The sequence below is a fragment of the Podarcis liolepis genome (genome assembly GCF_965112155.1).
Source record: "Podarcis liolepis genome assembly, chromosome: 12".
Lineage (NCBI taxonomy): Eukaryota > Metazoa > Chordata > Lepidosauria > Squamata > Lacertidae > Podarcis > Podarcis liolepis.
The window spans coordinates 1,212,612-1,227,467 of NC_139563.1; the positions used below are offsets into that span (position 1 = coordinate 1,212,612).

Here is a 14,856-nt window from a genome sequence, read left to right on the forward strand (position 1 = left end):
GAAGGGAGCCCCCACTCCTGCCGGGAGGCACTGACCCCTCCCTGGCCCAGCCAGCCCCCCCCCTTGCTCTTGCTCATCCTCCAAGAGAGGCTAAGACTGATCCCAGCACTCAGTCCGCATCCTCCAGCCTGACGGACTGAAGCTCAACAGGACTAGACTGGGCTCTGGCCCCCCAGGAGACTCCTCGGCTATTGCAGCAAACTCAGGTCTGGGGGGATGAAAGCCATGGTTTCCCCACAAAGCGGTGAGCAGCCTTTGCTATGAAGGAAGGACAGGGTTGCAGCCCTCCTGCAAAACCACCCGCCCCCCCCGGCTTTGCAGAGAGCAAGGAGGGGGTGCAGGACCCTGGGGGGCACGCATGATCTGAACACGGCCCCCCTGCAGCCCTGGGACCCCCTTCTCCCCCAAAGGGAGGAAAGAGAGAGGAGACTCACCCGATTGCAGCAGGAGCCCCCCAGGAGGCGAAGCTTGCAAAGGAGACACACCAAACAGCCACCGCCCCCCCCTTGCAGGAAGTGACCTGTGTCCCCCCCCGCGCCATTCTTCATCTCCTCTCTAGGAATTCAGCTCAGTTCCTTTTAACCCTTGGCGAGCCAAACATCCCAAGCTCACCCCCCCCCCCACGTTTTCTTCCTCCAGAGCCGGAGCGCAGGAGCCCCCCGCATTGCTGCCCCCCCCAGATGCTGTGTTTTGGGGGATCTGAGCTGGTCTCTCCCTTGGCCTGAAAGAGCAGGATAAGCTTGCAGGGGAAGCGTGCCCCCCCCCCCCCCGGCTGCATCTCCTTTCATCCCCATCCTTGCCTCCTGCTTGGCTGTAGCCAAAACCAGACAAGAAGGAACCAGATCCCACGTGCAGCTGAGCCACGTTCACGGGTCGCCCTTCCCCGCAAGGCTGCGGGCCTGGCGAGTTGAAGGGTGGGGGGTGGTGAAAGGCGGGTGGGTGTAGGGGGAGTCCCACCCCTTTAAGGCAGCGTCCCTGTCCCACCCCCTTCCTTCCTTCCAGTCTCCTGGGGGCCTGATCCTGGACGCCCACGAAGACACCTCTGCCACTGTAATCCACTGGTCTACAGATGCCTCGAAGTGTTAGCTACCATTTTCGTTGTCCCTTAACTTGCATATAGTAGGTATTTAGTTCACAAAAATATTCTCTGCTGAAAATTTTAGTTTCTTCTGATCGGCCATAATTATACAAACCAGCACTTTCTCCCAAAACCTAGTAATGTTAGGTATACAAAAAGGTAAAGGACCCCTGGACAGTTAGGTCCAGTCAAAGACAACTATGGGGTGCGGCGCTCATCTCGCTTCAGGCTGAGGGAGCTGGCTTTTGTCTGCAGTCAGCTTTTCCTGGCCACGTGGCCAGAATAACTGAACCGCTTCTGGAGCAATGGAACACCATGACGGAAGCCAGAGCACACGGAAACGCCCTTTACCTTCCCGCCGCAGTGGTACCGCTTTATCTACATGCACCAGTATGCTTTCAAACAGCTAGGTTGGCAGAAGCTGGGACAGAGCAATAGGAGCTCACCGCAGTTAAGTGGAATTGAACCACCAGCCTTCTGAATGGCAAGCCCAAGAGACTATAAACCAATATTTCAGGGAGACATTACCACATCTCCAGCATAATGCAACCTTAGCAAATCTTTTTTATACAGACCTCTATGTGGAGTCCAATAGATTCTAAAATACGTTCCCACCGTCCAGATAATATTGACATTTCTCATTCTTTATTCCAATCATTCCTTAAGGACTGCATATCAAACTTATTTATTGTTAGTAAAAGGTAAATGGACCCCTGACCATTAGGTCCAGTCGTGGCCAATTCTGGGGTTGCGGTGCTCATCTCGCTTTATTGGCCGAGGGAGCCGGCATACAGCTTCCGGGTCATGTGCCCAGAAGGACTAAGCCACTTCTGGCAAACCAGAGCAGCACAGGGAAAGGCCATTTACCTTCCCCCCGGAGCAGTACCTATTTATCTACTTCCACTTTGACATGCTTTTGAACTGCTAGGTGGGCAGGAGCAGGGACTGAGCAACAGGAGCTCACCCCGTCACGGGGATTCAAACCGCCTTCTGATCGGCAAGTCCTAGGCTTGTGGTTTAACCCACAGCGCCACCTGCGTCCCTTTATTGTTAGTAGGTAGGTATAAAAAGTAATTCCTGGTGTCAGAGCTGCTTGAAGATCCTAGCTCACAGAGGATCACGCTAGCCAGCGATCATTAAGTAAAAGTCTTTATTGAGTTACAGTTTCCATTCTCAAGCTGCTGCGTGCAACTCTACGTCTAGTAGCTAGATCGGCGAAGCTCCGTCTGAGTCTCCGCCCCGTGTGCACCAACTTAATATCCTAGCCCGGCTCCACCTTTTCCGCCTGACTGTCCTCCTCTGGGTCCCTCTACCCCCCGGGGTCTCTTCCTTCCGGGATTCTTCTGACGCTGACCCCCCGGACCCTCCTGTCTCCTTGCGCCGGGCTTTAGGACCTGGCTCCCTTTCCGGGCTGCTTACTGCGCCGCCTTCCTCTGCATTTGAACTTGGCGCGCGCGCCCAACCTTCCACTTTCCGCTTAACCGTTTCTTCGCTCCCCGATGGAGGTGTGGCCACTCCTGACTCGTGCCCTCCCTCCTGTGGTGAGCTGCCAGCGCTTTCCCCCTGGCTCCCTTCCTCTTCCCTGCTCTCTGGCGGTGACGCTGGTCCCGATTTCCAACTGCTCTCCTCTGAGTCCCCTCTGGCTCTATCTTCCTGGGGTGCCCCCCTAGACTCCCCCCTTGCCCTGGCCACTGGTGCTCCTTTCTGTGAATCCTCTGATTCACTGGAAAGACTCGGAGATCTCGGGTCGTCGTCATCACTCATCTTTTCTTCTGCCTCCTCCCCTTCGCTCTCTGTTTCCTCCCTTGCCCTTGCCTCTGCTCCTAAACCCCTGACACCTGGCTTTCTAGTTTCAAGTGAATTGCTCAATTGTTCCAGCATCTCACATGTCTCAGAAACTGAGAAAGCTCCTGGCCCAAAGAGACCAGTTAGGAGATGTTGTAACTGAAGATATTGCCTCTGGGCCCCAACTGGTAGATGATATTTTTGTCTTTGAGCAGCATAACTATAACATTCCTCATCTATCACTTGGTCCAGAGTCAATACACCTGTTTCCACTCAATTTTTCCACAGTACCATCTTTTAAGCAATTTTTACTATGGGGTTTCCCCACAGGGCGAGTTTGGCATGCGAGTATAGATCAACTTTATTTTTATTAGGCAATATGTTCCATATCTTTCTAACTGACTTTGTTGTTTCTAGAGTCACCTGGGATTTCAAATATTTTGATCCTAGTATTCTCCAGCCCACCAAAGGGGCTGTATGTGCATATTCTAAGGTCACCCACGTCAGAAAATTAGGACCAACAATGAGTTTCCAGTATTTAATACATGACAGTGTTGTTGTTGTTTAGTTGTTTTGTCGTGTCCGACTCTTCGTGACCCCATGGACCAGAGCACGCCAGGCACTTCTGTCTTCCACTGCCTCCCGCAGTTTGGTCAAAATACATGACAGTAGATAAGTATAAAGGCATTTGCTAGAGTCATTCCCAAAGTGTCAAAAGCTCTTGGAAAACTTAGTTGCTTGAGCCCGAGTAGGAGAATTGGTAACCCCATTACTATCCATGAGAGTTGAGATTCCAAAATAGTGAGGCTTTTACTTGAGTTGTTTTCACACAAGACAACATGCATGTTCTCCCTCTGCTGCTGGCTTTCTAGCTGTGGCCTTGAAGCACACTCCTCCGATCCTCTCCCTGGTGCTGATCCTGCCTTCCCTTCCTGACAGCTGGGGACCTGAGCACTAAGGAAGTTCTCCGGCTGATGCGGTGGTCAGTTTCCCTTGGATAGAACACCCATGTACCACTCAAAGACTTTTCATTCTTCCACTCTCACTTCTCCTCTTCAGCAGTGCAATGCAGCAGCAGCAGCAGCGGCCAAAATAGCTGATCCTATTCTAGGCTGCAACAACCGAAGCGCAGTGTCTGGATTGAGGGAAGAAATAGTCATGCTGTATTCTAACTTGGATAGACTCCACCAGAGTTCTGTGTCCAGTTTTGGGCACCACAATTTAAGAAGGATATTGACAAGCTAGAACATGTGCAGAGGAGGGTGACCAAGATGATCAAGGGTCACATGGAAGATGGAGCAAGCTTGTTTTCTGCTGCTCCAGAGGGTAGGATCCAAATGGCTACACATCAGGAAGAAAATTCTGATGGTGACCTCTCCTTCCTTGCAGGTTCATCACCAGAGGTTAAACGACTATCTGTCAGGCATGCTTCAGCAGACATTCCAGCATTGCCACGGCCCTGGTAGTCCCTTCCAACTCTACAATTCTCTGTTTCTATGCCTCTCCTGATAGGCATCCTTTGATGGGAAGCGGGATTGTCACACTCATTGAAGCTCTTTCCGCACTGCAATAACTGAATGGTTTCCCCCTTTATAAATTATTTGATGGGAAGTGAGTTGGGCTCTCTGTCCACATTCTGAGCACCGTTATGCTTTGTCCCCTGTGGGAATTCTTCCATGGGCTGTGAGACTTGTCTTCCGGGCAAAGCTCTTCCCACATTCCAAGCACTTATATGGTGTCTCCTCCCTGTGAGTTCTTTCATGTGAAGTGAGACTTCTCTTCCAACTGAAGCTCTTATATGGCTTCTCCACTGTATGAATTCTTCTTTTTTTTTAATCATTTTTTTTAGATTTTTATTTTTTAACAATGTCTATAATCATTACATTTCATTCAGATTTCAATTTTCCCCTTCCCTGCGGACTTCCCATCAACTTCCATCACTGGTTTATTACATCTTATATTACATTCTGCTATTTATATTTACTTCTATATTGTCATATTAAGTTTCCTATTTTTTGTAAAGAAAATTGCAAATGTTTATTTAAATCCTGCCAATGACTCTTTTTTTTGTTGTTGTTTCTGCAGATATGATGTAAAAGGTTCCCATTCTTTTTCAAAGTCACTATTGTCTTTTCCCCGACAGTTTATCTGTTAGCTTTGCCAACTCTGCATAGTACATCAGCTTCTCTTGCCATTCTTCCTTTGATGATATTTCCCCAGTCTTCCAGACTGGTACGCTGTATGAATTATTTGCTGGGAAGTGAGATGGGCGCTTCGAATGAAGCTCTTTGCACATTCTGAGCAGTGGTATCATTTGTCCCCTGTGTGAATTCTTTGATGGACAGACAGCTGGGCGCTCTGACTGAACCTTTTTTTACATTCAAAGCACTCATACGGTTTCTCCCCTGTATGAATTCTTTGATGGGGAGTGAGACTTTCCTTCCAAGCGAAGCTCTTTCCACATTCCATGCACTGATATGGTTTGTCCTTGCTGTGAGTTCTTTGATGGGAACTGAGATGGGAGTAGCGACTGAAGCTCTTTCCACATTCCAAGCACTGAAATGGCTTCTCACCTGTATGGATTCTTTGATGGTTCTTAAAGCTAGCACTGTGACTGAAGCTCTTTCCACATTCCAAACACTGAAATGGCTTCTCACCTGTATGGATTCTTTGATGGGACATGAGACCAGTTCTCTGACTGAATCTCTTTCCACATTCCAAGCACTCAAAGGGCTTCTCCCCTGTATGGATTCTCTGATGGTGCATGAGACCTGCTCTATGAGTGAAGCTCTTCCCACATTCCAAGCACTCAAAGGGCTTCTCCCCTGTATGAGTTCTTTGATGTGAAGTAAGACAATCCTTCCGGCTAAAGCTCTTCCCACATTCCATGCACTGATATGCTTTCTCCTCGCTGTGACTTCTTTCATGTGAAGTGAGACTTCTCTTCCGACTGAAGCTTTTTCCACATTCCAAGCACTGGTACGGTTTCTCCCCTGTATGAGTTCTTTGATGGGAAGTGAGAATTTCCTTCCGAATGAAGCTCTTTCCACATTCCAAGCACTGATATGGTTTCTCCCCTGTATGAGTTCTTTGATGTAAAGTCAGATTAATCTTCCAACTGAAGCTCCTTCCACATTCCAAGCACTGATACGGTTTCTCCCCTGTATGAGTTCTTTGATGGGAAGTCAGACTTTCCTTCCGGGTGAAGCTCCTTCCACATTCAAAACACTGAAATGCCTTTGTCGCTGTATGAGTTGTTTGATGGGATGTGAGATGGAACCTATGCTTGAACCTCTTTCCACATTCCAAACACTGATATGGTTTCTCTCCAGCATGAATTCTTTGATGAAGAGTGAGATTATCCTTCCGACTGAAGCTCTTTCCACATTCCATGCACTGATACGGTTTGTCCTTGCTGTGAGTTCTTTGATGAGAACTGAGATTGTAGTACCAACTGAAGCTCTTTCCACATTCCAAGCACTGATATGGTTTCTCCCCTGTATGAATTCTTTGATGGCGTGTGAGACTTTTCTTCTGGATGAAGCTCTTTCCACATTCCAAGCACTGATATGGTTTCTCCCCAGTATGAATTCTTTGATGGCCTGTGAAACTTATCTTCTGGATGAAGCTCTTTCCACATTCCAAGCAGTGATATGGTTTCTCCCCTGTATGAATTCTTTCATGGGCTGTTCGATTGACCTTCCAGGCGAAGCTCTTTCCACATTCCAAGCACTTATAGGGTTTCTCCACGCTGTGAGTTCTTTTATGGGAACGGAGATAGGATTTCTGAATGAAGCTCTTTCCACATTCCAAGCACTGATATGGTTTCTCCCCTGTATGAATTATTCTGATGCTTTCTATACACTCCAAATATTGATACCGCTTCTCCATTGTGTAGATTTGGTCTCCCTCATTCTTCCTTTCTGATTCATCACCATCTGCAACAAAAAAGAAATGGATCACAGCCTCAGGGACTGAATTCCAAAAGAGATATTGTAATCCAAAATGCAGCCTTACCAAGAGACTCCATGATCCCACGATTCTCCTCCATTACTTCCTTATACAGAGCTCTTTGGTCAGGATCCAGCAACTCCCATTCCTCATTTGTGAAATGAACAGCTACATCTTCAAAGCACACCAGACTCTAAAATAAAAAGGGAAAGGTCCCCTTCTTAGACAACATACAGATTATCTACTTCACATTGCTCTGTTGTTTTCTGCCTGTTCACTGCTGTTTTGTTTTAATGTAATTGTTTTGCTGTACATTTTAATTATGGATGCATATTTTAATGTTTTAACAAAACTGGTTTTTTGTGTGTATTTTAATGACTGGTATTAAGCTTTGGGGGAATGGATGGAGTGCCACATGGTGATCTTCAAATAATTCTCTCTGCTCATCGATTCCAGTTTCCCAGATGGAAGGATCCTCTCTTGGCTCTCCCCATCTACTGTTCTGGAGGTGGGGGGAACCTTCACAACGCTTTAAAGTCAACTTCAGGGGGTACTGCGGGTCACAGGGAGGGGAATGAGGGGAAAGGTGAATTCTGGCCACTGTTTTTATGATTTGTCAACTGCTTAGAAGCCTATTTTAGCCTTAAATGTTAAATCTGTAAATAAAACTGCAACAACTGATAAATAATATTAGCAACACTCAGGAGGCTAGTCAACGTGAGGTGATTGTTCACCATTCTCAGAACATAAGGCTCCTGCAATGGCCTTTACATCCAAGAGAAGGAGGAGAGAGATTCATTAGGGACTCTTTCGCCACAATCCTTCATTCTCCCTACCTGATCTGGTTCCGTGGCTGCTACATCTCTGCCTTCATGCAAAGATGGATAAGCATTTCTTGCCAGCATCATTCTGTCACCTGTGAGAGACAAAGGTAAGTGGCAGGCCGTTTTCACATGCTTCTCTTAGAGGTGAAGCAGTGCATCTCTAACTACAGGTGGGCCTGTAAAAAAGTCTCACCTACTGAGTGCATTTTGACATTTGTATCTTAGCTAGGTAAAAATACATGTCCCCACTTTGGGCTCTTGGCCCCTAGTGTCCTCCCCAAAATGTTGGGGGGGGGGGAACCACAGATGAGTGGCAAAATCTACAGAATGTGTGACCAAATGGGAAAAAACCCTCCTTCCTCCTTACCCAGTGGTCTCTCTTTGGTCTCCAATGGAGTCTTCTCTGCCTCAGAGGAATCCAGGCCCGTTTCTGCAAAGATAATCTTTCCCTGAAAGGGCAAAAGGGATTGGAAGCAGAGAATGGAGAGAAACATTAGAAAAGGAATGGGAGAGGCAAAAGCTTTAGGGGGACCCGATCTCATTCCTTGGAGGCTTTCCAAAAAAGGTTGAGGGATTAAGAGAGAATTTTGGGATACTCTCTCTCATGTTCAGAGCCCCTCTGGAATATCCAGAGGAAAGTCTCTCTCTCACCTGCTGCTCTGCCTGCTTCCTCTCCTCTGCCTGACTCAGGAGGAATCCTTCGGCCAGGGCCACCGCCTGGGAACTGGTCTCTGCTCCACATTCCCTCACCCAGCTCTCCATCTCTGGCGGAAGGACAGCCAGGAACTGCTCCAAGATCACAAGATCCAGCATCTCAGCTTTTGTGTGCCTTTCTGGCTTCAGCCACCGATGGTCAAGGTGGTGGAGTCGGCTGCAAACCTCTCGAGGTCCTTTGGCCTCCTGGTAGCAGAATTGCCTGAACTGCTGGCTCTGCACATCTGAGCGGAAAATGTCCTCCTCACCCAGGATCTTCTGCATGGAGCTTTCCCAGAATCCCCCACTGCTCCCAGTTTGGATGGCATGGCCTCTTCCTGCTTCTGGGCCAGCTGAGTCTTCCTCATCCATCTGGGCTCTCATGAAGCCTCCAAGATATTAGAAGGAAGCCCTTGTTCGTCTGTCCTAAGCAGAGGCGTCTGCAAATCCTACAAAGCAAATACATTGTTCTGTTATGAAACATACATGGCCACAGGAAGAATAAAGTTCCCTGAGGAAGCGTGGATGAGTCTTGCTAAGAACCAGGGCTGGGCTGGACTACAGCCCAGACTCTGAAGTGCCTTCAAAAAAGGAGAAGGAGAAGTCAGCATCTAGTCCTCCTAGAAGAAAAGTTACTATACAAAATGTGCAGGAAACCTAGAGAACTTCTGTTGGATGAATCAGCCTATTTGCTCCTGTCTTTCAGTATTTTCAATCAGTGAAAGAAGTCAGAACTGTGATTGACAAGTGAGTCATTTGTATGAGTGTAAATTAGACACTCGTCTATAGTCTGTTCAGCCACAGCAGGTTCTGCACCCTTCCTGCCCTTTGACTTCCTCCCCAAAGAACTCTCTTCCATTGTCTCCTGAGAAGAGACAGAAGCCAGCCAACCTGCCAACTTTGGGGTCCTCTGGGGTTGCTCTCCCTCCCTCCCCCGATTCAGGGCCCAATTCTTTCCTGCTTCTGCCTCAGTTTCTAGCATTTGGCTTCTCCAATGTTCTCAAGACACACTACTGGGGAGGAGTCCCTTTTTCTTAGGCTTGAGGGCCAAAGAACAGTGCTAAAAAGCAAGTATAGAAGGGCTCACATTCCTGCTGTGTCTGTAAGCCCCCCTCTTCAGCTGCTTCCCCTTTTTCTGGTTTTGTTTAAACCTATTCCTCAGACACTGACCTCTAATAATGAACCATATGTTGTAGATAATCCCATAAACATATTGTGCTATTTCTGTGATAATGACACAACATTTTTTTGTATCCTTTATTATTCCTGGTTTTCTGCTTTTGCTTATACCTACATGTTCCCATGAGGTATTTTCCCTCAGAGCCAGAGCAGAGTGGGGGCTGCAGTGCCTCCGAGGCTCCAGCAGAGGGCGGGAGCCTCTCTCTGTCTCTGATTGGCTGCCAGCCCTTTTGGAGGGAAAATCCGAGGAGCCCTTTCTGAGGGAGAGAGTTGGGCAGGGCCTGGTCAGAGAGGGGAGAGGGGGATTGGGAGAGGGTTTGTCTGAGGGAGAACTGGCTCTGATCTGAGGAGAATCTCTCTAGCCAGAAGAAGGAGTCTCACAGCTTAGAGAGGAAGACGACCCAGTGGAGGGTCTGGGGAGAATATGGAGGCAGGATTTAATCTGGAGGGCTGAGTCTGAGGAGGCAGGAGAGGGAGAAGCTGTGGGAAGACAGACTAAACCAGGTTCTCCTTCCAGTCAGTTGGGGAGGGATCTGCTAGGAAGAGAAGACCCCCAAACGAATTACAAGGGCTGAGGGGATCCCCTGGGTCTGTGGGAAATCCTTCAGGAGTGGGATGGCTAAGAGAGACGCTCAGGAACCAAAGTATTATGCTGAGAAGGAAGCTGTGTTGTATTAAAAGTCATAACTAAGTAAAGGAATGAGAGGGAAGGAACAGAAACCGTGTTGATTCTTTTACCTCCTATGGTTGAATCCTGAACTTCCAACTGAAGTACAACAAGTGAGCTTTTAGCAACTGAAGTTTAAGAAAAGCTGTGCATATACCACAGTGACATTTATATTTAGTTTACCGTATTTTTCGCCCCATAAGACGCACCGGCCCATAAGACGCACCTAGATTTTTTGGGGGGAAATAAAGGGAAAAAATTTTATTTCCCCCCCAGGTGCGCTGCGCTACACCAGGAGCTTGGGGCGTGCGGAGCTCAGCGTGCCCCAAGCTTCTGCGTGCCGGCAAGGTCTCCGCTAGCGTGGGAGAGCCGGGCGCCTCTCCCAGGGCTAGCGGACCCCTGCGCTAATCCAGAAGCTTGGGGCAAGCTGAGGTCAGCGCGCCCCAAGCTTCTGCGTGCCGGCGAGCAGTCCGCTAGCCCTGGGAGAGCCGCGGGGCTCTCCCAGGGCTAGCGGATCGCTGCGCTATACCAGGAGCTTGGGGCGTGCGGAGCTCAGCGCGCCCCAAGCTTCTGCGTGCCGGCAAGGTCTCCGCTAGCGTGGGAGAGCCGGGCGCCTCTCCCAGGGCTAGCGGACCCCTGCGCTAATCCAGAAGCTTGGGGCAAGCTGAGGTCAGCGCGCCCCAAGCTTCTGCGTGCCGGCGAGCAGTCCGCTAGCCCTGGGAGAGCCGCGGGGCTCTCCCAGGGCTAGTGGATCGCTGCGCTATACCAGGAGCTTGGGGCGTGCTGAGCTCAGCACGCCCCAAGCTTCTAGGTGCGCAAGCAGTCCGCTGCCGCCCCAAGCCTCGCGCACCCGGTGGGACCTCCTGCCGGGCGCGCGAGGCTTGCAGGCATTCGCCCCATAAGACGCACCCCGATTTCCTCTTCATTTTTGGAGAGGAAAAAGTGCGTCTTATGGGGCGAAAAATACGGTAAGTAAGAAGTTAAGGAGAACGCACCTCCTGACCCAATTTTGTTTCACAATCTTATTTTTTTGTAAATAAAACTGTTCTTGTTCGTTCAGCTCCTTCCTAAGACTCTAAATCAACAAGCTTTCCCTCACATAAGATACTCACAAGGTAAAAAGTAAAGGACCCCTGACAGTTAAGTCCAGTTGCAAACGACTGTGGGGTTGCAGCGCTCATCTCGCTTTATTGGCCAAGGGAGCCGGCGTACAGCTTCCGGGTCATGTGGCCAGCATGACTAAGCCGCTTCTGGCGAACCAGAGCAGCGCACAGAAACGCCCTTTACCTTCCCGCCGGAGCGGTACTGATTTATCTACTTTGACATGCTTTCGGACTGCTAGGTTGGCAGGAGCAGGGACTGAGTAACAGGAGCTCACCGCTGACCTTCTAATCAGCAAGCCCTAGGCTCTGTGGTTTAGATCACAGTGCAACCCCCGTCCCTACTCACAAGGTACACTAACAAGGTACACTAACAAGGTCTCTACTTAGACATGTCTGGTCTAACAGAAGCATGCGCCCCTGACTTCTCATTCACCTTTCTGTCTCACAGATGGCGGCGGAGGGATTCTGGCCAGACCGCCTCATCCATCTTTTCTTGGTGGCGGAGGAGAAGTGGCGTCTGTGGAACCAGATGAGGTGGGGAGAAGGAGCATGGGGGGGGAGAGAGAGACTGGGGGGTGTAATTTGCGTACCATGAGGTGGGTCTGCTATATTTAATGGGGGGCAGTTAGCAGGGTGAATCCGCTACACATGGAAATAAGATAAAGTCTAACAGAATCATAGAAATGCAGCAGTACGAAAAGTAATCAAAATAACATCCAGGACAACACATAAAGCCTCAAGCATGAGATAAAATAGCCTCATGTTACACCCAGAGCCTCAAGAAACATCCATGGTGTGGCTGGAATCTGCAGAGTTTTGAGCACCACAAAACTGTGAGCAGCGTTTGTTGTAAAGGAAGGACAGGGTTGCAGCCCTCCTGCAAAACCACCCGCCTTCCCGCCCCCCGGCTTTGCAGAGAGCAAGGAGGGGGCGCAGGACCCTGGGGGGCACGCATGATCTGAACACGGCCCCCTGCAGCCCAAAGGGAGGAGAGAGAGGGGAGACTCACCAGATTGCAGCAGGAGCCCCCCAGGCAGCGAAGCTTGCAAAGGAGACACACAAAACATCCACGCCCCGCTTGCAGGAAGTGACTAGGGAGGGGGAGGGAGGGGTTTGGATCGGGAGGACCTGGTCCCCCCCCCCCACCTTTCTTTCTGTCCTCTCTAGGAATCCGGTTCCGTTCCGTGTCCCCCTGGCGAAGCCAAGCGCCCTAAGCTCGCCCTTCCCCTCTGCAAAGCAGGCGCCCAGGAGGAGCCCCGTGCGCTGCGTATTTCGGGGTACCCTCCTGGCTGGGCTCTGAGCTGCTCCCTCCCTTGGCAAAAAAACAAGAGGGAAAGCTGGCAGGGGGAGGGAAAGCACAACCCGCGCCCTCCCCCCACGGCTAGACATTGCGATCTACTCCCCCTTCCTTTCAAGCCCATGCTTTAAATTTCCCCCATCATACAAAAAACCAGCATTTAGCAGGGCAGTGAATGGCTCATGATCTTAAAAGCCTTTTCAGTGCTCTACTGATTCAAATTTAAGTCTTAAAAGATGACAGGCAAGAACGATAAATGACGAAACAACACACGTTTTCACCACGTATCTCCCAGGGGAGCAGCAGAAAACAAGGAGGTTGGTCAAGGGGGCCTCTGAGTTTAAGGACAAGGTTCAACGATTTGCTGTTTACTGAATCTAACATAAAGAACAGTACAAGAGGAGGGGGTAGAATTACCAGGGTCTGGGGCACCTGCACAGGAGCACCTGGGAAAGATTAGTAGGTGCCATGGCACCCGCATGTGCCCAGTTGGTGACCCCCTACAGCGCTCGGTTGAACACAAGCCAATTTCTCACGCAATGAATGTAAATAGTTCCTCTCCAGCAGGAGTCCTTTGGTCAAGAGTCTTTGCTCAGGCTACAGCTCTTTCCACATCAGATGTAAGTTTTGTGCTCACACTGAAGAGTTATCGGAGTTGAAATAAGGCCCCTGCGTGAGAGGTACCCTACCTCAGTTCATGAAGTATCAATCGTTGTTTGGAAACTGCTAAATAATTTCCATTCTAGTTTTCTTGTGCCAAGGAGTTTCCTCAACTAAGCACAGGTATCAGTTCTGTAGGTAGAGTGACCCAGATTCCCCAGGATAGGTAGAAATGCCAGTGCAAAGACTCTAATGGGACAAGGCTTTTTAGCTTATAAGTTTAATTCTTCCCCCTTTTCCAGGAATCCTCAGAGGCAGAGTATTCCATTAATGGCAGCCCAGAAATGAATTCATTCCCTGACCCATCCCACGAGAAGCCAGAGTCTCGGGAGCCTATATCTCCTTCCTTGAAGCCCAGGAAGACACCACTGCCACCTCAATCCACTGGTCCACAGGCTCCTCAGAGGACTGAGGGACTCTGGGGAGAAATCCTGAGCCTGAAACTCCAGATCCTAGGTCACCAAACATTTTTCGGCCACTGCCCCCCAGGCCTCCCCAGTGCCCCCTACCATATAAAAGCATTATTCAGAATAGCTGTTTGCACAACACACTAAGGAAGATAATAACACAATAGATTCTAAATGGTAACAGCTGCATATTTACTCAAAATCAAATGCACATAGTTTAATTAGTACGACACAAAACCAATGAACTTGATTATGCAATGGAAGTTCTTCAGAGTCTGAGAGTTGTGTACACTGCCACACCTTTGCTTCTTAGTGCCCCCCAGGAAAAAACCCTTCATGGGGCAGTATCACCCACTTTAGGGACCAAGAGGAAGCCAGTGGTTACAGAGGAGGAACGGTCCTTTAACTGCCCAGGTGTGGCATTCAGGGGGTGGGGCCTCAAGTCAGCCAATAGCAAGCCAGATTCTTGGGGAACTCCAGGCCACTGCTGAGACAACCCTCCCTGTGGAACCCCCTCCCACCAGAAGTCAGGGAGATTCAAGGCCAGGGCTGAGATAACTGCTCTGCCTCTGCTGCAGGATTGCAAGCTGTGGTCTTGAAGCAGACTCCTTTGTCCCTCTCCATGGTGCTGATTCTGCCTCCCCCCCACCACCCCATCCTGATAGCTGAGGATCTGGGCGCTATGGAAGTCCTCTTGCTGGTGCGGTCATCAATTTCCCATGGACAGAACATCCATGTACTACTCACAAGGCTTTTCATTCACCCACTCTCACTTTTCTTCAGCAGTGTGATACAGCAGCAAAAACAGCTAATCCTATTCTAGGCTGCATCAATAGAAGCATTGTCCCCGGATTGAGGGAAGAAATAGTCATGCTCTAATCTATCTTGGTCAGACTCCCCTAGAGTTCTGTGTCCAGTTTTGGGCACTACAATTTAAGAAGGATATTGGCAAGCTAGAACATGTGACCAAGATGATCAAGAGCCACATGGAAGATGGAGCAAGCTTGTTTTCTACTGCTCCAGAGGGTAGGATCCAAATCAATGGCTTCCAGTTACAAGGAAGAAGGTTCGTACTAAACATCAGGCAGAACATTCTGATGGTGGACTCTCCTTCCTTGCAGGTTTTTAAGCAAGAGGTTGGATGACTATCTGTCATGCATGCTTCTTCTTTTTTTACAATAATGTTTATTAGTTTTCAATTACACTAATTCA

At 49.3% G+C, this 14,856-nt stretch overlaps 2 protein-coding genes across 3 annotated transcripts in view; one reads left to right on the plus strand and one right to left on the minus strand.

Moving 5' to 3' along the window:
* Window positions 1-12,893, minus strand: part of LOC310689260 (uncharacterized protein) — a 28,924-nt gene extending 16,031 nt beyond the window's left edge. The window contains exons 1-6 of one of the 2 annotated variants that reach the window (XM_083466705.1): window positions 12,290-12,893; window positions 8,290-8,780; window positions 8,006-8,087; window positions 7,651-7,730; window positions 6,881-7,007; window positions 3,388-6,801 (exon numbers count right to left, since the gene is read on the minus strand). In XM_083466705.1, the coding sequence (XP_083322831.1) occupies window positions 5,174-6,801; window positions 6,881-7,007; window positions 7,651-7,730; window positions 8,006-8,087; window positions 8,290-8,715 (2,343 nt within the window). In that variant the 5' untranslated portion in view covers window positions 8,716-8,780; window positions 12,290-12,893 and the 3' untranslated portion in view covers window positions 3,388-5,173. Of the gene's footprint in view, window positions 1-3,387; window positions 6,802-6,880; window positions 7,008-7,650; window positions 7,731-8,005; window positions 8,088-8,289; window positions 8,781-12,289 lie in introns of those variants that run through there. The other variant, XM_083466704.1, reaches the window with a different exon arrangement.
* The window catches only part of LOC310689518 (uncharacterized protein), an 86,029-nt gene continuing 82,912 nt past the window's right edge, over window positions 11,740-14,856 (plus strand). Inside the window, exon 1 of the mRNA XM_083467317.1 lies at window positions 11,740-11,814. The gene's annotated coding sequence lies outside the window, so the exon portion shown is untranslated. The remainder of the gene's footprint in view (window positions 11,815-14,856) is intronic.